At 54.7% G+C, this 25,935-nt stretch overlaps 2 protein-coding genes across 2 annotated transcripts in view; one reads left to right on the forward strand and one right to left on the reverse strand.

Moving 5' to 3' along the window:
- Nucleotides 1–1,679: 1,679 nt before the first annotated feature.
- On the forward strand, nucleotides 1,680–2,898 carry MED11 (mediator complex subunit 11; the record flags this gene model as incomplete). The annotated part of the gene is made up of 2 exons (XM_078623591.1): nucleotides 1,680–1,864; nucleotides 2,410–2,898. Coding segments are annotated over 2 exons (338 nt in total), but the record flags the coding sequence as incomplete, so codon positions are not given.
- A 3-nt stretch (nucleotides 2,899–2,901) lies between these two features.
- Nucleotides 2,902–25,935, reverse strand: part of LOC144740890 (phosphatidylinositol 3,4,5-trisphosphate 5-phosphatase 2A-like) — a 63,333-nt gene continuing 40,299 nt past the window's right edge. Inside the window, 9 exon segments of the mRNA XM_078623592.1 lie at nucleotides 2,902–6,725; nucleotides 6,934–7,332; nucleotides 7,334–7,942; nucleotides 8,587–8,646; nucleotides 8,648–8,845; nucleotides 9,058–9,151; nucleotides 10,985–11,140; nucleotides 11,702–11,789; nucleotides 22,572–22,660. Of these exon segments, the coding sequence (XP_078479718.1) occupies nucleotides 6,623–6,725; nucleotides 6,934–7,332; nucleotides 7,334–7,942; nucleotides 8,587–8,646; nucleotides 8,648–8,845; nucleotides 9,058–9,151; nucleotides 10,985–11,140; nucleotides 11,702–11,789; nucleotides 22,572–22,660 (1,796 nt within the window). The 3' untranslated portion in view covers nucleotides 2,902–6,622.

The following is a 25,935-nucleotide window of genomic DNA, read 5'->3' on the forward strand; positions in this document are numbered from 1 at the left end:
GTGTGCGTGCTGTGTTGGTGTGCGTGCTGTGTTGGTGTGCGTGCTGTGTTGGTGTGCGTGCTGTGTTGTTGTGCGTGCTGTGTTGTTGTTGTGCGTGCTGTGTTGTTGTTGTGCGTGCTGTGTTGTTGTTGTGCGTGCTGTGTTGTTGTTGTGCGTGCTGTGTTGTTGTTGTGCGTGCTGTGTTGTTGTGCGTGCTGTGTTGGTGTGCGTGCTGTGTTGGTGTGCGTGCTGTGTTGGTGTGCGTGCTGTGTTGGTGTGCGTGCTGTGGTGTTGTGCGTGCTGTGTTGGTGTGCGTGCTGTGTTGGTGTGCGTGCTGTGTTGGTGTGCGTGCTGTGTTGGTGTGCGTGCTGTGTTGGTGTGCGTGCTGTGTTGGTGTGCGTGCTGTGTTGGTGTGCGTGCTGTGTTGGTGTGCGTGCTGTGTTGGTGTGCGTGCTGTGTTGGTGTGCGTGCTGTGTTGGTGTGCGTGCTGTGTTGGTGTGCGTGCTGTGTTGGTGTGCGTGCTGTGTTGGTGTGCGTGCTGTGTTGGTGTGCGTGCTGTGTTGGTGTGCGTGCTGTGTTGGTGTGCGTGCTGTGTTGGTGTGCGTGCTGTGTTGGTGTGCGTGCTGTGTTGGTGTGCGTGCTGTGTTGGTGTGCGTGCTGTGTTGTTGTGCGTGCTGTGTTGGTGTGCGTGCTGTGTTGGTGTGCGTGCTGTGTTGGTGTGCGTGCTGTGTTGGTGTGCGTGCTGTGTTGGTGTGCGTGCTGTGTTGGTGTGCGTGCTGTGTTGGTGTGCGTGCTGTGTTGGTGTGCGTGCTGTGTTGGTGTGCGTGCTGTGTTGGTGTGCGTGCTGTGTTGGTGTGCGTGCTGTGTTGGTGTGCGTGCTGTGTTGGTGTGCGTGCTGTGTTGTTGTGCGTGCTGTGTTGGTGTGCGTGCTGTGTTGGTGTGCGTGCTGTGTTGGTGTGCGTGCTGTGTTGGTGTGCGTGCTGTGTTGGTGTGCGTGCTGTGTTGGTGTGCGTGCTGTGTTGGTGTGCGTGCTGTGTTGGTGTGCGTGCTGTGTTGGTGTGCGTGCTGTGTTGGTGTGCGTGCTGTGTTGGTGTGCGTGCTGTGTTGGTGTGCGTGCTGTGTTGGTGTGCGTGCTGTGTTGGTGTGCGTGCTGTGTTGGTGTGCGTGCTGTGTTGGTGTGCGTGCTGTGTTGGTGTGCGTGCTGTGTTGGTGTGCGTGCTGTGTTGGTGTGCGTGCTGTGTTGTTGTGCGTGCTGTGTTGTTGTGCGTGCTGTGTTGGTGTGCGTGCTGTGTTGGTGTGCGTGCTGTGTTGGTGTGCGTGCTGTGTTGGTGTGCGTGCTGTGTTGGTGTGCGTGCTGTGTTGGTGTGCGTGCTGTGTTGGTGTGCGTGCTGTGTTGGTGTGCGTGCTGTGTTGGTGTGCGTGCTGTGTTGGTGTGCGTGCTGTGTTGGTGTGCGTGCTGTGTTGGTGTGCGTGCTGTGTTGGTGTGCGTGCTGTGTTGGTGTGCGTGCTGTGTTGTGTGTTGCTTGGTTGCGCCATACATGAGCTCACTAAAATCGGTGGTGAGCTGTTAACTACCTCGCCTGGTACACAGGTCATGGGTTCGATCCTGATACCTGCTGTATATTTGGAGTCTGCGTCTCTCTCTCTGCCCGTGGTCGTGTGGATTCTCCTTGGGTTGCTCGCACATTGCTCTTGGTTAGTTGCCCGGAGTTGCCGGAGACTGACCGCCCCCCCACGTGGTGTGTGTGTTGCAGGCTGCGCCTTGCAGGAGCTCTCCAAGGACAAACCCAACGAGCGGCAGCTGGAGAAGCTGACGGCGCAGTTCCAGCAGAGTCTGCAACGCGTGGAGGGCGAGCTCACCGGTCACATCCGCTACCTGGCACAGGTGGGGCGGGCATCGTGGGCAGCGTGAGGGCAGCGTGAGGGCAGCGTGAGGGCAGCGTGAGGGCAGCGTGAGGGCAGCGTGCGGGCAGCGTGCGGGCAGCGTGCGGGCAGCGTGCGGGCAGCGTGAGGGCAGCGTGCGGGCAGCGTGCGGGCAGCGTGCGGGCAGCGTGCGGGCAGCGTGCGGGCAGCGTGCGGGCAGCGTGCATCGGTGGCGAGTATCTGAACCCGATCCTCTGTTGGGTACCGGGAAGCGGTTGTGCGTCGGTCAGTGCACCGCACTGCGAGCCCGGCGATGCGTGTTAGATTCCCGTTCGATTCCCGTTCACGACCACAACATCAGTGACGAATAGCTTGAACCGGTCCAGGGCCTCCCTTTAGGTCGACTCAGACTTTAATCAGTGCCCGGCATGTAAACAAAGGCAGGGGAGGGACGGTGCTGCTGGTCACACCTCCGCCATAAGACACATTGGAGCCTGCTCAAACAGCCCCTGCCCCGGCGCGTGTTGAAGTCTCGGCGGGGCACCGTTTGGCTTTGCGCGTCCGCAGGTGGCGACGGGGCAGCCGCACGAGGGCTCCAGCTACGGCGCCCGCAAGGACGCGCTGACGGCGCTGCACCGCGTGGAGCACGTGCGCATCAAGCTGCAGGAGCTCGCCGGGCAGTGCGAGGCGGCACTGGGACCCGCCGGCTTCCCCATGTGAGGTGGCGGTGGCGGTGGCCGTGTCGGGGGGGCCCTGCCCCGATCCTGCTCCGGTCCTGCTCCGGTCCTGCTCGGCCCGGCCCGGCCCGCACCACCAGAACCCGAACACCGCTGCAAGTCGCTCGCCAGCATCGCCCACAGTTGCTCAGCCTGGGCATTGGACTGAACTTTCACGGTGGCCGCCGGGGGTTCGTAAGTGCGGTTGCGCCGAGCGACCACTCCTGGTGACCGCGGGGCTGGGGGTTGGTGACCTGCCTGTGGATCTGTAAACAATAACCTGCGAGTTTTTTTGTAAACGCCCAACTTTGTGCCAATAAAGAAAGGCTCTGGGAGCAAGTGCCGGCGTTCCGTATTTTCTTTATTCATTCAGTGGAGGTTAGGTGGTGTTAGTGCAACGGTGGCACAGTGGCGGGTCGCGTGGCCGCCAGTGGGAGGAAGGTTGCTCCAGGGCAGCCGAGACACGTGCAGTACATCACACTGCAGTACATTGCACACTGTGCACGCGACAGGCAGCTGTGACAGTTAAGACCGCGCGTATTTACAAACGGAACGCGAATAAGGCACAGTGCTTATATATAATAACAGGTGGGTCGCTCACACAAATGTGAGGCATCAATGGCACTAACCGCTTGCGTCCAATACCCCGAGAGCACTCGCCCACGCACAGTGCCAACTGTGGTGGTGCTGAAGGCACATGCCTTGCTGGGCAGGGGAGCGAGTGAGTGAATCCATGAGCTTGTGGGCGAGGCATTGTACGAGAGGGCAGGTGAGTGAATGAGTGGGCAAGTCAGTGGGCAGGTGAGCAAGCGGGTGAGTCGGTGGTCACGAGGCATTGCACGAGCAAGCGGTCATCCCCGCCCGCAAACCATCTTCATTAGCACGTCACAGTCTTCATCACAAGTATAACACTGGTCAGGCAGCACCGTCCTCACACGCCCTGGCCACCACATCTGCGGTGCCACAACCAGCGAGTGGCACTGCTGGAAATTAGGGGGGCAGTTTCACAGGGGTGTGAGGGTGAGAGGTTGGGGTTCTGTCTGTGCCGAGGCATCACCGAGCACCTTTGTGGCAAGGGACTGTGGCTCCTCTTAGCATCACTGTGCGGCGAGTGGACGCGTGGGGGTGCGAATAGGTGAGGGAGCAGGCGAGCCATCATGCAGCTGAGTGGGCGAGTTGATGAACGGGTCTGGGAGTCTGTGAATGAGTGACAGGCTGAGGCCCGGTCAACCCGCGGGTGAGCGAGCAAGAGGCACGGGAGCTCCAACAACGGACGCCCTCGTCAGTACCGTCCTCTACAGGCGCCTCGCAAGCTAAGCAGCGTTGAGCCTGGATGGTGCTTGGGATGGGTGGACCGGCGTGCATAGCGGGCGCTATTTGGCTACTGCTGCTGCTATGCTCCAAGTCCGCGGCTCTCCTCGAGCCTGGATGGTGATCGCCCCCCGCCCGCTCTGGCGCTGGTCCGGCGGGAAGAATTTGTTTGGCTTTCCACGCCGAAGAGACGGAGGAAGCGGCGGCGCCGACGCCGCGCCGGTCGTCTTGACGGCGCCGACAGCCCCGGCAGGCGACGCCGGTTAATACTGACGCTGCTCCCAGAGGGAATCGGAAGCCCCCAAGGGGTTGCCATTTGTGGCGTCTCGGTCCTTCTGTGAAAAAGAGCTTCACAGCTCATCGGATTCCTCCTGCAGTCGAAGTGAAGATTCTGATTCTGCGTAACATCGCCCCCCAAAATCTCTCGCTTTGGCAAGATCACGCGCCGCCCACCCCCCCCCCCCCAGACTTACGCTCCACGTGAAACGCAGCAGCGTCTCCCCGTAGTGCAGGGGTTGGGAAACGTCCGGCCCGTGAAATCATTTGGTCTGTTCCCCCCATCACATTAGGGGCGAGTTAATTAAATGTTTGACCAAACATAACGGGCCAATTTTAAAGTTGATAATTTAGTATGGCCCGCGAATGACGTTATATAAATATCCAAATGGCCCTTGGCAGAGACAAGGTCCTCCACCCCTCCTGCCGCGGTGAGGGCCGTGGGCCTCCTGCCGTCGTGGCGTTGTCACAGCGGCCGTGCGTCCAGGGGTCTCGACGATGACAATGTGGAGGTCGCGAGGTCAGCGCCGCTGCTGTGTCCAGCAGAGAGAGAGAGCGTGGCGTGTCGCTCTCCCTCCTCCTGCGCCACAGTGGGGTGACTTTAATGCATCTCTATGGGTATCTATGTATCTCTATGGGTATCTATGTATCTCTATGGGTATTTATATGGGTATCTATGGGTATCTCTATGGGTATCTATGTATATCTATGGGTATTTATATGGGTATCTCTATGGGTATCTATGTATCTCTATGGGTATCTATGTATCTCTATGGGTATTTATATGGGTATCTATGGGTATCTTTATGGGTATCTCTGGGTATCTCTATGGGTATCTCTGTATCTCTATGGGTATCTATGTATCTCTATGGGTATCTATGTATCTCTGTGGGTTTACCGTGCGCTCCCTATGGAGCATAAGGCCGCAACAAGCCCACGCCATGCCAGACGGTCTTTGTGGGGTGTCTTTATGGGTCTCTGTGTATCACTAAGTCTCTATGGGTCTATATATGGGTCTCTGTATCTCTATGGGTTTACTGTGCACTCCGCAGTGGGTGATGCATGGCCACAGACGCATAACTGTGACTGCCATGAATGCATCTCTGTGGGTCTCAGTCTCCTACTTATCTCCATGGGTTTCTATGTCTCTGTGTGTATCTCCGTGGGTCTCTACGTATCATCTTCTTCTTGCGTTTGGCAACCATGTTGAGACGCCGGGTGCCCAATGTGGAGGTCGCGCTGCTGCTGCCACTGCTGCTGCTGCCGCCACTGCTGCTGCTGCTGTTGCTGCTGCTGCCACTGCTGCTGCTGCTGCTGCCGCTGTTGCTGCTGCCACTGCTGCTGCTGCTGCTGCTGCTGTTGCTGCTGTTGCTGCTGCCGCTGCTGCTGCTGCTGCCACTGCTGCTGCTGCCGCTGTTGCTGCTGCTGCCGCTGTTGCTGCTGCTGCTGCTGCTGCTGCCGCTGCTGCTGCTGCCACTGCTGCTGCTGCCACTGTTGCTGCCACTGTTGCTGCTGCCACTGCTGCTGCTGCTGCCACTGCTGCTGCTGCCACTGCTGCTGCTGCCGCTGCTGCTGCTACTGTCACTGCTGCTGCTGCTGCTGCTGTTGCTGCGTCCACGCCGAGGGGGCTTCAGCAGGGACAGCGTGGAGTGTCGTTCTCTCCTCGCAGCATCAGAGACGCGCTTCCAACCCCTCCCTCAACTTCAAGACGGGTGCCGTTTGTCGCTGGCCGCTCCAAGTCTGTGGCCCTCGGGGGGAGCGGGTGGGGGGGCTGGCGCCTCGGCAACCGATGAAACGAGGTCAAATACCCACAGTGCTTTGCGCACGTGTGACGTCACTTCCCCGCCCCCGCTGTAACCGCAGTCAACGAAAGTTCAAACGCCGTTGTAGCCGGCGACCTTCGCGGCGTTTACGTTTTGATCTCCGCGTCGGGAGGGACCCTCCTCCTCCGTGGTGGTGGTCACTCCACGTTGATTATCCAGAGCCGTAAGTGGAGGGGGAGAAGAAAAAAATATATAACGAAAATAAAATAATAAAAAACGTGAAGGCACAGCCCTGCAAGTTGCCACCGCTGGCGGAAGGGGCCTCAACCAGCTGCCGGGAGCACCTCGGGAGACGACGCGGGAGACGACCCACGCTTTGCCCGACCTGCTGCTCCTGCTGCTCCTGCTGCTCCTCCTGCTGCTGATGCGGCGGATCGAGGTGCGGGGCGGGCGGGGAGGGAGATTTGAAGGAATCCGCACCGCCCTCGCCGGGAAATAGAACCCAAGCAGCTTGCGGTGCTGACCGTGCAGCAGCAGCAGCAGGAGGAGCAGCAGCAGCAGCAGCAGCAGCATGACGGTGCCGCAGCGTCAACCCGAACCGGCGGGGGGGGGTGGGGGGCGCCAGGGGCGAGCGCTGCGGCTGTCGAGTGTGCGGTGGCGTCGGGGGCCGCGGTTCCGGAGGCCCCCCCCCCCCCCCCCCGTGGCGTGGCGGAGTCACGTGTCGCTCGCCGGCGCCGCCGGGAGGTTGAGAAGGATGAGGCGCTGGTGCTCGGGGTCGGCGACCCCCACCTCCTCCAGGTCGTCCACGGTGAGATCCCTGCAGGGGACACGGCGGCGGCAGCTGACGACACACCTGGGCGTGCGCGCGTGCGCGTGTCGCTGTGCGCGTGTGTGAGTGTGTGTGCATGTGTGGGTGTGAGAGAGTGTGTGTGCATGTGTGGGTGTGAGAGTGTGTGAGGGTGTGAGGGTGTGAGTGCGTGCGTCTGGTGTGTGCGTCCCCCGCCAGCCCCCCCCCCCGCACGCACCCCAGGTAGTCGACGTCGTCCCAGCCGTTCCTCACGAGCGCCGCCTCGTAGGCCTCCAGGCCCAGCGCCCCGAGCCAGCGGCCCACGGCCCGCGAGCCCCCCCTGGCCGAGCGCCGGCGGCCCCCCCCCTCCCCGCCGGGGGCCGGGGCGGCCTCCCCGGCGGGGCCACGGGGGGCCGTGCCCGCGGCGTCGCCCTCGTACAGCGACTTGGCCATCTGCAGCGCGAACCACGAGCGGTCGTCGGCGGGACGCGTCTCCGCCGGAGGCCGCGGGAGGCCCGGGGGACCGCCGGCCCGCTCCGGGTGGGCCCGGCTAACGAACATCAGCTGGTCGGCCACGAGTCCCAGCATGCTGTGCGTGTCCACGGCGCGACCGCCACCCTGCCAGCCGCCCCCCCCCCCTCTGCCGCCGCCCCTCCCCCTCCTCCTCGTCGTCGTCGTCGTCGTCGTCGTCGTCCTCCTCCTCCTCGTCCTCCCGTATGGACTCCATCTCGTAGCAGAGGCCCTCCGCCGCCGCCTCCGCGTCCCACTCGCGGTCGTGCGTCGCCGCGGCCGGCGCGGCAGCGGCGGCGGGGCCTCCGCGGAGGGGGGCGGCCCCTCCCCCCCGGGCCTCGCCGCCCGGCAGCGGGGGCGGGGGGTAGTCCGGCGGCGGCCGGTTGGGCGAGGGGCAGCCGTCGCCGTTCTCCTCCTCGCCGCCGTCGCCGTTCTCCCCGGCGGCCCCCCCCGCCCCGCCGGCGCCGTGCCGGGAGCCGGCCCGCGTCCGCGGGGCCGGCGTGGGCAGCCGGGCCGAGCCGGCGCCGTCCGCCGAGGCGTCGGCCCTCGCGGGAGCGGAGGCCGGGGCCTGGTGGGCGACGTCGCCCGCGGCGACGGGCGGCGCCGGCGGTGCCGGCGGCACCGGCGGCGGCGCGCCGGTGGGGATGCTTGGCACCGGCGAGCCGGGGAAGAGGATGAAGTAGTTGGGGTTGTCGATGCTGATCTTTGCCGGGGCCGGCTCGGCCTCCGCCTTCGACCTGGGGGGGTGGGGGACGGCGGGGGCGGTGAGCGGGTCGTGGTGGCGCGGTGTGTGTGTGTGTGCGTGCGTGTGTACACACGTGTGTGTGTGTACCCACGTGTGCGTGTGTATACACGTGTGTGTACGTGTGTGTGTGTGTGCGTGCGTGTATCCACGTGTGTGTGTGTGTGCGTGTGTGTACCCACGTGTGTGTGTGTGTGCGTGTGTACACGTGTGTGTGCGTGTGTGTACCCACGTGTGTGTGTGTGCGTGTGTGTACCCACGTGTGTGTGTGTGCGTGTGTACCCATGTGTGTGTGTGTGTGTACCCACGTGTGTGTGTGTGCGTGTGTGTACCCACGTGTGTGTGTGTGCGTGTGTACCCATGTGTGTGTGTGTACACGTGTGTGTGCGTGTGTGTGTGTGTGTACCCATGTGTGTGTGTGCGTGTGTACCCATGTGTGTGTGTGTGTACACGTGTGTGTGCGTGTGTGTGTGTGTGTGCGTGCGTGTACCCACGTGTGTGTGTGCGTGCGTGTGTACACGTGTGTGTGTGTGTGTGTACCCACGTGTGTGTGTGTGTGCGTGTGTACACGTGTGTGTGTGTGCGTGTGTACACGTGTGTGTGTGTGTGTACCCACGTGCCTGGTGGCGCTGCACCTACCGGTTCTGCGCCGGCTCGTCGTAGAGTCGCGTTTCGTCCGTGGGGGTCCTCGCCAGCGGGGCCCGAGCCCCCCCCCCCCGCCGCCCCCCCAGCCCCCTTCTCCCCGGGCCCCTCGCCGCACTCCCCCTTCCTGCCCCCCACTTCCCGGGACGGGGGGGGGCCCCCCTCCTGCTGGGGGGCGGGCGGCTTCCCCGGCATGAAGACGTAGGAGGAGGGACCCCCCAAGCCCGCGGGGACGCCCGGCTTGCGCCCGGGGGGCCTGGTGCAACACAAAGACAAAGGTCCCCCGTGTAGCCTTCACAGACTGTTGGGGCAAGTGTCGTTAGCGAGGAGCAGCGCCTGTGAAGGCCGCCACGGCGCACGAGGGGGCGGGTGGCCAGCACCACGCCGTGGTGAGCGTGCCGTGGTGAGCGTGATGTGGTGAGCGTGCCGTGTTGAGCGTGCCGTGGTGAGCGTGTCGGCAACCCTCACCCGGCCGCGTCCGTGGGCTCCCCCGGCATGGCTGGCGAGGGGTTCTTCTTCTTGGACGTCGAGACGTGGTCCTCGTTGTCGATGCTGATCCACGCTGCACACGCACACACACGCACACACGCACACACACACACACGCACACACACACACACGCACACACACGCACGCACGCACACACACGCACGCACACGCACACACACGCACACGCGCGCACACACGCGCACACACGCGCACACACGCGCACACACGTGCACACACGCGCACGCACACACGCGCACGCACACACGCGCACGCACACACGCGCACGCACACACGCGCACGCACACACGCACACACACACGCACACACACACGCGCACACGCACACACACACGCACACACGCACACACACACGCACACACGCACACACGCGCACACGCACACACGCACACACACGCGCACGCACACACACACACACGCACAAACGCACACACACACGCACCGACACACACACACGCACACACACACACACACGCACACACACACACGCACACACACACACACACACACGCACACACACACACGCACACACACAGATCCCCCCCCCCGGAGCCTTAACAGATGCAGTGAGCGAGTGAGGGGAGTGAAGCTGTGAAGTGAGTGAGTGGAGTGAGTGGAGTGAGTGAGTGGAGTGAGTGAGCGAGTGAGTGAGTGGAGCGGAGTGGAGTGAGTGAAGTTATTGGAGTGAAGTGGAGTGAGTGAGTGGAGTGAGTGAGCGAGTGAGTGAGTGAGTGAGCGGAGTGGAGTGAGTGAGTGAATGGAGTGAGCGAGTGAGTGAGCGGAGTGGAGTGAGTGAATGGAGTGAGTGGAGTGAGTGAGCGGAGTGGAGTGAGTGAGTGAAGCATGCTAACCATTGCACTACCGCTCCCCCACACACACCGTTGCACACACAAATATCCCCCGTATAGCCTTAACAGACTTTTCTGGGGCAAGTGCTGTTTGCGAGTAGCTCCTATGTAGGGTGACACGGCACACACGAGGGAGTGGGTGGCCAGCACCACGCCCGGCCACCTTTGTCTCCCCAGTGGCGTTGTTGCACGTATATCTGTATGTCTGTGTGTCTGTGTGTCTGTGTGTCTATGTCTGTGTGTCTGTGTGTCTGTATGTCTGTATGTCTGTGTGTCTGTGTGTCTGTGTGTCTGTATGTCTGTGTGTCTGTGTGTCTGTATGTGTATCTGTATGTCTGTGTGTCTGTGTGTCTGTATGTCTGTGTGTCTGTGTGTCTGTATGTATGTATGTCTGTATGTCTGTGTGTCTGTGTGTCTGTGTGTTGAACTTCTCTCGCACCACCGCACGTAGCCAACCGTGGCTAATCGGAGGTGCGGGGGAAGGACATACAAACACTCAACACAAAAAGGAGTTCGAAAGAAACGAGTTTTCAATCTCGATGATTTAAAAGTGCATCGCTCCAATTGGTTGTGGTTGCTGCTGTGGTGGTCGTTGCAGTGATGGTGGTTGTGGTGGTTGCGGTGGTGATGGTGGTTGTGTGATGGTGGTGGTTGCGGTTGTGGTGGTTGTGGTGGTTGCGTGATGGTGGTGGCTATTGTGGTGGTGGTTGCGGTGGTGATGGTGGTTCCGTGATGATTGTTGCAGTGATGGTGGTGGTTGCGGTGGTGGTTGCGGTGGTGGTTGCGGTGGTGGTTGCGGTGGTGATGGTGGTTGTGTGATGGTGGTTGCGTGATGGTGGTGGTTATTGTGGTGGTTGCGATAGTGGTGGTGGTTGCGATAGTGGTGGTTGTTGTAATTGTGGTGGTTGCGGTAGTGATGGTGGTTGTGGTGGTTGTGGTGGTTGTGGTGCTTGGAGTGGTAGTTGCAGTGGTGGTGGTGATGGTGGTTGTGGTGGTTGCGGTGGTGGTGGTTGTTGTGGTGGTTGCCACGGCGGTGGTTACCGTAGAGACGCTCGCGCGTGGCCAGCCGGTCCGAGGGCACGCGAACCTTCATCCAGCCGCGGACGTTCCCCGTCTCCTCTCCGCGGTGCGACAGGAACGTCTCAAACTGCTGCGGCGTCGTGCCGATCATCGACTTGAGTGCCAGGCAGCACTCGCCTGCAACCAGCGCCACCAGCGCCACCATCAACACCATCACTAGCACATCGCCAACATCAACACCATCAACACCGTCACTAGCACATCGCCAACATCAACACCATCACTAGCACATCGCCAACATCAACACCATCAACACCATCACTAGCACATCGCCACCATCAACACCATCGCTAGCACATCGCCAACATCAACACCATCAACACCATCACTAGCACATCGCCAACATCAACACCATCAACACCATCACTAGCACATCGCCACCATCAACACCATCACTAGCACATCGCCAACATCAACACCATCACTAGCACATCGCCAACAACAACACCATCAACACCATCACCGACACATCAACATCAACACCATCAACACCATTACGGACACATCATCAACATCAACACCATCTACACCATCACCGGCAAATCACCAACATCAACGCCATCACCGGCAAATCACCAGCATCAATGCCATCAACACCATGAATGGGACATCGCCAATATCAACACCATCAACACCATCACCGACATCCACATCATCATCCCCCACCCCCCGTGGTACCGTAGGACTCGTATCCGTCGCTGGAGCGCACGGTGAGCAGGATGTGCTGGTCCTGCAGGTACTCCAGATCCGCGATCATCGGCTTCAGCTGACGCCACACACAGTGAACACACACACACAGTGAACACACACACACACAGTGAACACACACACACACAGTCAACACACACACACACACACAGTGAACACACACACACACAGTCACACACACACAGTGTACACACACACAGTGAACACACACACACACGCAGTGTACACACACACACACGCAGTGAACACACACACACACAGTGAACACACACACAGTGAACACACACACAGTGAACACACCCACAGTGAACACACACACACACACACAGTGTACACACAGTCAACACACACACACAGTGTACACACACACAGTGAACACACACACACACACGCAGTGTACACACACACGCAGTGAACACACACACACACAGTGAACACACACACACACAGTGTACACACACACACGCAGTCAACACACACACACACAGTGTACACACACACAGTGTACACACACACAGTCAACACACACACACGCACACAGTGAACACACACACACAGTCAACACACACACACCGTGTACACACACACACACAGTCAACACACACACAGTGTACACACACACAGTGAACACACACACAGTGAACACACACACACACGCAGTGTACACACACACACACGCAGTGAACACACACACACACACAGTGAACACTGAACACACACACAGTGTACACACACACACATGGTGTACACACACACACACAGTCAACACACACACAGTGAACACACACACACACACAGTGTACACACACACAGTGTACACACACACACAGTCAACACACACACACAGTGTACACACACACACACAGTCAACACACACACACAGTGTACACACACACAGTGAACACACACACAGTGTACACACACACACACAGTCAACACACACACAGTGTACACACACGCAGTGTACACACACACACACGCAGTGTACACACACACACACGCAGTGAACACACACACACACAGTGAACACACACACACACGCAGTCAACACACACACACACACAGTGTACACACACACAGTGAACACACACACACACAGTGTACACACACATACAGTGTACACACACACACACAGTGTACACACACACAGTCAACACACACACAGTGAACACACACACACAGTCAACACACACACAGTGTACACACACACACACAGTCAACACACACGCAGTGAACACACACACACACGCAGTGTACACACACACACACAGTGAACACACACACACAGTGTACACACACACAGTGAACACACACACAGTATACACACACACACACACAGTGAACACACACAGTGTACACACACACACAGTCAACACACACACAGTGAACACACACACACACAGTCAACACACACACAGTGTACACACACACAGTGTACACACACACACAGTGTACACACATACACACAGTGAACACACATACACACAGTGAACACACACACAGTGAACACACACACACACACAGTGAACACACACACACGCACACAGTGAACACACACACACACACAGTCAACACACACACACACACAGTGAACACACACACAGTGTACACACACACACACAGTGTACACACACACACACACAGTGTACACACACACACACACACAGTGTACACACACACACACAGTCAACACACACACAGTGAACACACACACACAGTGTACACACACACAGTGTACACACACACACAGTCAACACACACACACACAGTGTACACACACACACACAGTCAACACACACACACAGTGTACACACACACAGTGAACACACACACACACAGTCAACACACACACAGTGTACACACACACAGTGAACACACACACACACGCAGTGTACACACACACACGCAGTGAACACACACACACACACACAGTGAACACACACACACGCAGTCAACACACACACACACAGTGTACACACACACAGTGAACACACACACACACACAGTGTACACACACACACACAGTGTACACACACACACACACAGTGTACACACACACACACGCAGTCAGAACACACACACAGTGTACACACACACAGTCAACACACACACAGTGAACACACACACACACACAGTCAACACACACAGTGTACACACACACACACAGTCAACACACACACACGCAGTGTACACACACACAGTGAACACACACACACACAGTGTACACACACACAGTGAACACACACACACACAGTGTACACACACACAGTGAACACACACACAGTGCACACACACACACACAGTCAACACACACACAGTGAACGCACACACACACACACAGTCAACACACACACAGTGTACACACACACAGTGTACACACACACAGTGTACACACACACACACACAGTGAACACACACACACACACAGTGAACACACACACACACAGTGAACACACAGTGTACACACACACACAGTGTACACACACACAGTGAACACACACACACACACAGTGAACACACACACGCAGTGAACACACACACGCAGTGAACACACACACACACAGTGAACACACACACAGTGAACACACACACACAATGTACACACACGCAATGTACACACACGCAATGTACACACACGCAGTGTACATACACACAATGTACACACACAGTGTACACACACGCAGTGTACGCACACACAGTGTACACACACGCAGTGTACACACACGCAGTGTGCACACACGCAGTGTACACACACACAATGTACACACACTCAGTGTACACACACAATGTACACACACACAGTGAACACACACACACGCAGTGTACACACACACACAATGTACACACACTCAGTGTACACACACTCAGTGCACACACACACTGTGTACACACACACACAATGTATACACACAGTGTACACACACACGCAGTATACACACACGCAGTGTACACACAATGTACACACACAATGTATACACAGTCAGTGTACACACACACAGTGTACACACACACAGTGAACACACACACACACGCAGTGTACACACACACACACGCAGTGAACACACACACACACAGTGAACACACACACAGTGAACACACACACAGTGAACACACCCACAGTGAACACACACACACACACACAGTGTACACACAGTCAACACACACACACAGTGTACACACACACAGTGAACACACACACACACACGCAGTGTACACACACACGCAGTGAACACACACACACACAGTGAACACACACACACACAGTGTACACACACACACGCAGTCAACACACACACACACAGTGTACACACACACAGTGTACACACACACAGTCAACACACACACACGCACACAGTGAACACACACACACAGTCAACACACACACACCGTGTACACACACACACACAGTCAACACACACACAGTGTACACACACACAGTGAACACACACACAGTGAACACACACACACACGCAGTGTACACACACACACACGCAGTGAACACACACACACACACAGTGAACACTGAACACACACACAGTGTACACACACACACATGGTGTACACACACACACACAGTCAACACACACACAGTGAACACACACACACACACAGTGTACACACACACAGTGTACACACACACACAGTCAACACACACACACAGTGTACACACACACACACAGTCAACACACACACACAGTGTACACACACACAGTGAACACACACACAGTGTACACACACACACACAGTCAACACACACACAGTGTACACACACGCAGTGTACACACACACACACGCAGTGTACACACACACACACGCAGTGAACACACACACACACAGTGAACACACACACACACGCAGTCAACACACACACACACACAGTGTACACACACACAGTGAACACACACACACACAGTGTACACACACATACAGTGTACACACACACACACAGTGTACACACACACAGTCAACACACACACAGTGAACACACACACACAGTCAACACACACACAGTGTACACACACACACACAGTCAACACACACGCAGTGAACACACACACACACGCAGTGTACACACACACACACAGTGAACACACACACACAGTGTACACACACACAGTGAACACACACACAGTATACACACACACACACACAGTGAACACACACAGTGTACACACACACACAGTCAACACACACACAGTGAACACACACACACACAGTCAACACACACACAGTGTACACACACACAGTGTACACACACACACAGTGTACACACATACACACAGTGAACACACATACACACAGTGAACACACACACAGTGAACACACACACACACACAGTGAACACACACACACGCACACAGTGAACACACACACACACACAGTCAACACACACACACACACAGTGAACACACACACAGTGTACACACACACACACAGTGTACACACACACACACACAGTGTACACACACACACACACACAGTGTACACACACACACACAGTCAACACACACACAGTGAACACACACACACAGTGTACACACACACAGTGTACACACACACACAGTCAACACACACACACACAGTGTACACACACACACACAGTCAACACACACACACAGTGTACACACACACAGTGAACACACACACACACAGTCAACACACACACAGTGTACACACACACAGTGAACACACACACACACGCAGTGTACACACACACACACGCAGTGAACACACACACACACACACAGTGAACACACACACACGCAGTCAACACACACACACACAGTGTACACACACACAGTGAACACACACACACACACAGTGTACACACACACACACAGTGTACACACACACACACACAGTGTACACACACACACACGCAGTCAGAACACACACACAGTGTACACACACACAGTCAACACACACACAGTGAACACACACACACACACAGTCAACACACACAGTGTACACACACACACACAGTCAACACACACACACGCAGTGTACACACACACAGTGAACACACACACACACAGTGTACACACACACAGTGAACACACACACACACAGTGTACACACACACAGTGAACACACACACAGTGCACACACACACACACAGTCAACACACACACAGTGAACGCACACACACACACACAGTCAACACACACACAGTGTACACACACACAGTGTACACACACACAGTGTACACACACACACACACAGTGAACACACACACACACACAGTGAACACACAGTGTACACACACACACAGTGTACACACACACAGTGAACACACACACGCAGTGAACACACACACGCAGTGAACACACACACACACAGTGAACACACACACAGTGAACACACACACACAATGTACACACACGCAATGTACACACACGCAATGTACACACACGCAGTGTACATACACACAATGTACACACACAGTGTACACACACGCAGTGTACGCACACACAGTGTACACACACGCAGTGTACACACACGCAGTGTGCACACACGCAGTGTACACACACACAATGTACACACACTCAGTGTACACACACAATGTACACACACACAGTGAACACACACACACGCAGTGTACACACACACACAATGTACACACACTCAGTGTACACACACTCAGTGCACACACACACTGTGTACACACACACACAATGTATACACACAGTGTACACACACACGCAGTATACACACACGCAGTGTACACACAATGTACACACACAATGTATACACAGTCAGTGTACACACACACAGTGTACACACACTCAGTGCACACACACACAGTGTACACACACAGTATACACACACGCAGTGTACACACACTCAGTGTACACACACACAATGTATACACACAATGTATACACACTCAGTGTACACACACACAATGTATACACACAGCGTACACACACACGCAGTGTACACACAGTGTACACACACACACGCAGTGTACACACACACACACAGTGTACACACACACAATGTACACACACTCAGTGTACACACACACACAGTGAACACACACACACGCAGTGTACACACACACACAATTTACACACACTCAGTGCACACACACACAGTGAACACACACACACACGCAGTGTACACACACGCAGTGTACACACACACACACAATGTATACACACAGTGTACACACACACATTGTACACACACACAGTGTACACACACACGCAGTGTACACACACACGCAGTGTACACACACAATGTACACACACGCAGTGTACACACACACACAGTGTACACACACACAGTGTACACACACACACACAGTGTACACACACACACACAATGTACACATACGCAGTGTACACACACAGTGAACACACACACACACGCAGTGTACACACACACACACACAATGTATACACACATCCAGTGTACACACACAATGTACACACACACAATGCACACACACACAGTGTACACACACACAGTGTACACACACACAATGTATACACACACAATGTATACACACAGTGTACACACACACAGTGTACACACACACAATGTACACACACACAATGTATACACACAGTGTACACACACAGTGTACACACACAGTGTACACACACACACAATATACACACACAGTGTACACACAATGTACACACACACAGTGTACACACACACACAGTGTACACACACACACAGTGTACACACACTCAGTGCACACACACACACTGTGTACACACACACACTGTGTACACACACACACAATGTACACACACACGCAGTGTACACACACGCAGTGTACACACAATGTACACACACAATGTACACACACAATGTACACACACAATGTACACACACACAGTGTACACACACTCAGAGCACACACACACAGTGTACACACAATGTACACACACAATGTATACACACTCAGTGTACACACACACAGTGTACACACACACACACACAATGTACACACACTCAGTGCACACACACAGTGTACACACACAATGTATACACACAGTATACACACACGCAGTGTACACACACTCAGTGTATACACAATGTACACACACACAATGTATACATACAGCGTACACACACACGCAGTGTACACACAGTGTACACACACACGCAGTGTACACACAGTGTACACACACAATGTATACACATGCAGTGTTCACACACGCAGTGTACACAAACACAGTGTACACTCACGCAGTGTACACACACGCAGTGTACACACACACGCAGTGTACACACACACGGTGTACACACACACAGTGTACACACACACAATGTACACACACACAATGTACACACACACACAGTGAACACACACACGCAGTGTACACACACGCAGTGTACACACACACACAATGTATACACACAGTGTACACACACACACATTGTACACACACACTGTGTACACACACACACAGTGTACACACACACGCAATGTACACACACACTGTGTACACACACACGCAGTGTACACACACACAATGTATACACACACACAGTGTACACACACACACAGTGTACACACACGCAGTGTACACACACACAATGTACATACACACACAATGTACACACACTCAGTGCACACACACACACACAATGCACACACACGCAGTGTACACACACAATGTACACACACGCAGTGTACACACACACACAGTGTACACACACACAGTGTACACACACACACACACACAATGTATACATACGCAGTGTACACACACAGTGAACACACACACACGCAGTGTACACACACGCAGTGTACACACACACGCAGTGTACACACACACACACAATGTATACACACATCCAGTGTACACACACAATGTACACACACACAATGTACACACACACAGTGTACACACACACAGTGTACACACACACAGTGTACACACACACAATGTACACACACACAATGTACACACACACAATGTACACACACACAGTGTACACACACACAGTGTACACACACACAATGTACACACACACAATGTATACACACAGTGTACACACACAGTGTACAAACACACAGTGTACACACACACACAATATACACACACAGTGTACACACAATGTACACACACAGTGTACACACACACAGTGTACACACACACACAGTGTACACACACACACAGTGTACACACACACACAGTGTACACACACACAGTGTATACACACAGTGTACACACACGCAGTGTACACACAATGTACACACACAGTGTACACACACAGTGTACACACACACAGTGTACACACACACAATGTACACACACACACAATATACACACACACAGTGTACACACACACACAATATACACACACACAGTGTACACACACACACACAGTGTACACACACACACAATGTACACACACACACAATGTACACACACACAGTGTACACACACACACAATATACACACACACAGTGTACACACACACACACAGTGTACACACACACACAATGTACACACACACACAGTGTACACACACACGCAATGTACACACACACTGTGTACACACACACGCAGTGTACACACACACAATGTATACACACACACAGTGTACACACACACACAGTGTACACACACGCAGTGTACACACACACAATGTACATACACACACAATGTACACACACTCAGTGCACACACACACACACAATGCACACACACGCAGTGTACACACACAATGTACACACACGCAGTGTACACACACACACAGTGTACACACACACAGTGTACACACACACACACACACAATGTATACATACGCAGTGTACACACACAGTGAACACACACACACGCAGTGTACACACACGCAGTGTACACACACACGCAGTGTACACACACACACACAATGTATACACACATCCAGTGTACACACACAATGTACACACACACAATGTACACACACACAGTGTACACACACACAGTGTACACACACACAGTGTACACACACACAATGTACACACACACAATGTACACACACACAATGTACACACACACAGTGTACACACACACAGTGTACACACACACAATGTACACACACACAATGTATACACACAGTGTACACACACAGTGTACAAACACACAGTGTACACACACACACAATATACACACACAGTGTACACACAATGTACACACACAGTGTACACACACACAGTGTACACACACACACAGTGTACACACACACACAGTGTACACACACACACAGTGTACACACACACAGTGTATACACACAGTGTACACACACGCAGTGTACACACAATGTACACACACAGTGTACACACACAGTGTACACACACACAGTGTACACACACACAATGTACACACACACACAATATACACACACACAGTGTACACACACACACAATATACACACACACAGTGTACACACACACACACAGTGTACACACACACACAATGTACACACACACACAGTGTACACACACACACAATATACACACACACAGTGTACACACACACACACAGTGTACACACACACACAATGTACACACACACACAGTGTACACACACACACAATATACACACACACAGTGTACACACACACACACAGTGTACACACACACACAATGTACACACACACACAGTGTACACACACACGCAATGTACACACACACTGTACACACACTCAGTGTACACGATGTACACAACATGCATTGTGCACGATGTACATGACAAGCACCTTATACTCGTTACACAAGGACAAAGATCCCCCGTGTAGCCTTAACAGATTGTAGGGGCAAGTGCTGTTAGCGAGCACCTATGAAGCCCGGCAGAGCACACGAGGGGGTGGCTGGCCAACACCGCCTTTGTCTCCCCAGTGGCGATGTTTACACACTGCACCAGGTACTCATTTGAGGCTGAGTCGACCTCAGGGATGCCCAGGACCGGTTGAGATCACCGTCCTTGGTGTTGGCCGTGAGCGGGGATTGAACTCGGGTCGCCAGGTTCGTAGCGCTAACCGCTACGCTACCGCTCCCCACACTTGATACAGAAAGCGAGAGAGCAGGGAGAGACAGAGTGAGAGACAGCGAGAGAGAGAGACGGAGAGAGACGGAGAGAGACAGACAGAGAGACAGAGTGAGAGACAGCGAGAGAGAGAGACGGAGAGAGGCGGAGAGAGACAGACAGAGAGACAGAGTGAGAGACAGCGAGAGAGAGAGACGGAGAGAGACGGAGAGAGACAGAGAGACAGAGTGAGAGACAGCGAGAGAGAGAGACGGAGAGAGGCGGAGAGAGACAGACAGAGAGACAGAGTGAGAGACAGCGAGAGAGAGAGACGGAGAGAGACGGAGACAGACAGACAGAGAGACAGAGTGAGAGACAGCGAGAGAGAGAGACGGAGAGAGACGGAGACAGACAGACTGAGAGACAGCGTGAGAGACAGCGAGAGAGACGGGGACAGAGAGAGTGAGTGAGAGACAGCGAGAGAGGGTGAGAGAGAGTGAGTGAGCGAGAGAGAGTGAGAGAGCGTGAGAGAGTGAGCGAGAGAGAGGTTGAGCGCGAGTGAATGAGAAAGTGAGAGAGAGTGAGAGAGAGCGAGCGAGCGAGCGAGAGTGAGTGAGCGTGAGTGAGTGTGAGAGAGAGTGAGTGAGCGAGGGTGAGAGTGAGTGAGTGAGTGAGTGAGCGAGAGAGGGTGAGCGAGCGAGTGAGAGAGGGTGAGTGTGAGAGAGTGTGAGAGAGAGCGAGCGAGAGTGAGTGAGAGTGAGAGAGTATGAGAGAGAGAGAGTGAGCGAGAGTGAGTGAGTGAGCGAGAGAGGGTGAGCGAGCGAGTGAGAGAGGGTGAGTGAGGCTCCCGGCGCGCCGCTCACCAGTGGCAGCTGCAGCTGGGACCAGCCGACCTTGAGGAAGTTGGCGACCTCACTCTGCTGGCTGTCATTCTCGCCACTCTTGCACGGACCTGGTCACACCGGACACCACCACCACCATCAGCACCACCACCACCATCAGCACCACCACCACCACCAGCACCACCACCACCATCAGCACCACCACTACCATCAGCACCACCACTACCATCAGCACCACCACCACCACCAGCACAACCATCAGCACCACCATCACCACCAGCACCACCACCAGCACCACCATCAGCACCACCATCAGCACCACCATCAGCACCACCATCACCACTACCATCAGCACCACCATCACCACCACCACCAGCACCACCACCAGCACCACTACCAGCACCACCAGCACCACCAGCACCACCGTCAACTCCACCACACACTGCATGCCACCAACATCCCAGTCGTCAACAACACCAACAACAACTGCCATTCGCCACTAAGTGGCGGTGACGTCACCACGACGCTTGTGCCAGGCTAAGTGCGTTTTGAGGCCACGTGAAGTGTGGAACGCCCGCTGGCAGTTCACGGGACAGACCCAGCAGGTGCCACGGATCGACTGATTGAGATGACCATGATGACTGGCCGATGCACCACCTGTGCCCCCTACTGTACCAACTTGCTGTATTTTAGCCGCCCGGCGCTCCGCTCGTTGTTGTGAGCGTCGCTCCTCCGCCCTCCGTTGTTGTTGCTGGAGGGCGACTGCCTCCAACTGCCCAGTAGCGTCCTTCACGAGCCTCCTCCACAGAGGCCGATCTTGACACCGCTGGTACCGGTCATCGGCAAGTCCACTCAGCTCCACATCCTCTCATACCACATCACTCCATCTCTAAACCCAGGATGGATCGTTGGTAGGCCAGCCTAAATGTTTCTAACCAGCGAAGATGTTCCATTAGGGGGGTCCACGTATCACAAGCATTGAGAAGGGTGGGTATGACCATGGCCAAGAAGACCTGAAGCTTCGTGCGGAGCGACAGACCCAGGTAGCGTCCACACAGCGTTACGCAGTCGATGAAAAGATAATTCTGCTCGACTGAATCGGATCGAGACCTCTGCTGTCAAACCTGAACTGGTCATAAGCACACTGCCCAGATATGAAAAACTCTCCACTCTCTCCACAACTGCCCCATCACCAATGGGGAGGTGAGGGGGTGGATTGTTTGATGGCACAAAATACACAGGCAGGTGCTTAGTTTTTGTGGGGCTGATGGTAAGGCCCCACCTCTTAGTGGCACACTCCAGGTTCATCAGCAGCACCTCCAACTCTTACTCTGAGTGAGCAGCAATTACCAGATCATTGGCATACATAACGTGGTTGAGCAATAGGGAGCTATCCCTTGACCGCACCCGGGCAACGATCGGCCTCCCATTATATCTGTACCAGATGGAGATTTTGCTCGTACAGCATTAGAAGGCTTCACGAACTACGTGGTCAAAAAGGATGTTATATAATATGGGAGCCAGAGGATATCCCTGTCACACCCCAAGGTGAATAGGGAATGGCTCATAATCCCAGCCACGTAGTTTTACCCGAGCCTGCCCACCATCATGAAGGTCCTTAATGATCGTGAGCAAAGAGGCAGGGACTCTGAAAGCAAAGAACACCCCAGAGCCCAGGCCTATTTATGGTAACATAGGCCTTGACCAGGTCAATAAAGCAGAGATGTAGGTCTTGTTGGCATTCCCTACACCTCTGCTGTAGCAGACGGACAGCATATATGGCATCTGTGCAGGACCGCCCTTTCCTGAAACCGCATTGGGGCTCCGCAAGCCTTTACTCAGCGTGCCTAGCAAGGCGATGTTGAATAATCCTTGCCAGGACCTTTCTTGGCACACTGAAGAGGGAGATGCCCCTGTAGTTGTTACAACCTGTGCGGTCCTCCTTCTTAAAGAGGGGGACTAGCAGGGCATCAATCCAATCCTGTTGGACCTGTCCAGTGGTCCAGACTCATAATGATGTCATGTAGGGCAGTCTGCACACAAATGCCACCCTTCCTCAGCATTTTACTTGGGAGATCATCATCTCAGCTCGGCGCTTTTCCTGGTCTCAGACTCTGGATCAACTTCCGTACTTGCTCAAAAGATGGCGCTTCAGCCACGGGGGGTGACGACTTCTTCTTCCAATATTAGAGGCACTGCACCCTCAGCAGGGTCATCCCCACTTTGCCCCATGATGTGTTTCAGGGTGAGGGATTTCCCCCTCCCCCAAGACCTCACATAAATGCTCAGCAAATTCGCAAACCTGTTCCTGGGGGTCGGAGATCGGATCACCTTTCTTTCCCCGAATGATGATGATAGGTGTGGCATGGCAAGTTACTTTTTTGATGGAGTTAATAGTGATTAGTGATTGTGGGCGACTGAGGCAGACTCCATCTCCTCAGCAACCCGCGACCACCACCCATCCGTTCAGCGCCTCACGGCTCTCCGAACCTCCGAGCGAATGTTGCGGGAAGCCTCCTCAATCTCCGACGTGGGATGCTGTAGACGGCAGGAATGGGCCTGTCGCTTTTTATCAGCCAGCTTGATCACCTCCTCTGTCAGCCAGGGTCTCTGGGGAGGTCTGGACCATGTACCTCAAGTAGCCATTGCAGCTGCATGAGCCTCAGTCTTAAACCTCGCCCATTTTCCCTCGGCACCAGGAGTAGTGGGGAATGATGCCAACCCCAGCCGCAAGCGATGGTTAAATTTTCGCTTACAACTTTCCAGCTAGCTAAGACCAGGCCATTGTGGGTTTTATTGGGGTCCTAGAGTGTAAGAATGGCAGGCGCATCTTACAGATGACTAGTCGATGGTCAATGGACAGATCAGCTCCACGGTAGGTCCTGGTGTCAAGGACATGGGCTCCCATCTACTGTTCCGTCACTATGTAGTCCAGTAGATGTTCTTGCTTGGACCCGGCATGCATCCATGATGTTGTGTGGATGCGCCGATGCCGGAAGAGCGTGTTGGTAATTACAAGCCCATGGGCTGCACAGAAGTCTAGGAGCCTCCTACAACGTTGTTATTGAGCTGATCTAGCCCATGCCTTCCAATCACTCCAGACCAGGTGCGAGCATCATGACCAACTCGGGCATCGAAGTGACCCAACAGAATGACTCTATCCCGAGGGGTCACTTTAGCTAGCACCTGTGACAGGTCATAAAAGGCATCTGGACTCATCAGCCTTGCCTGCATCCCTCCACTGATGTTCATCTTCAGTGGGGGACCTAAATAACCACCAGTCCTCGCCTCTGGTTGATGGGAAGATGATTCCACAGTAGCCTGGGGCTTACAGCTTCCCACACCTCACCGCCACACTCCCACGCCCCCTTCATTATTTTGTTCA

The sequence above is a fragment of the Lampetra planeri genome, unplaced genomic scaffold (assembly GCF_965212315.1).
Source record: "Lampetra planeri unplaced genomic scaffold, kcLamPlan1.2.h2 scaffold_333, whole genome shotgun sequence".
NCBI classification, from domain to species: domain Eukaryota; kingdom Metazoa; phylum Chordata; class Hyperoartia; order Petromyzontiformes; family Petromyzontidae; genus Lampetra; species Lampetra planeri.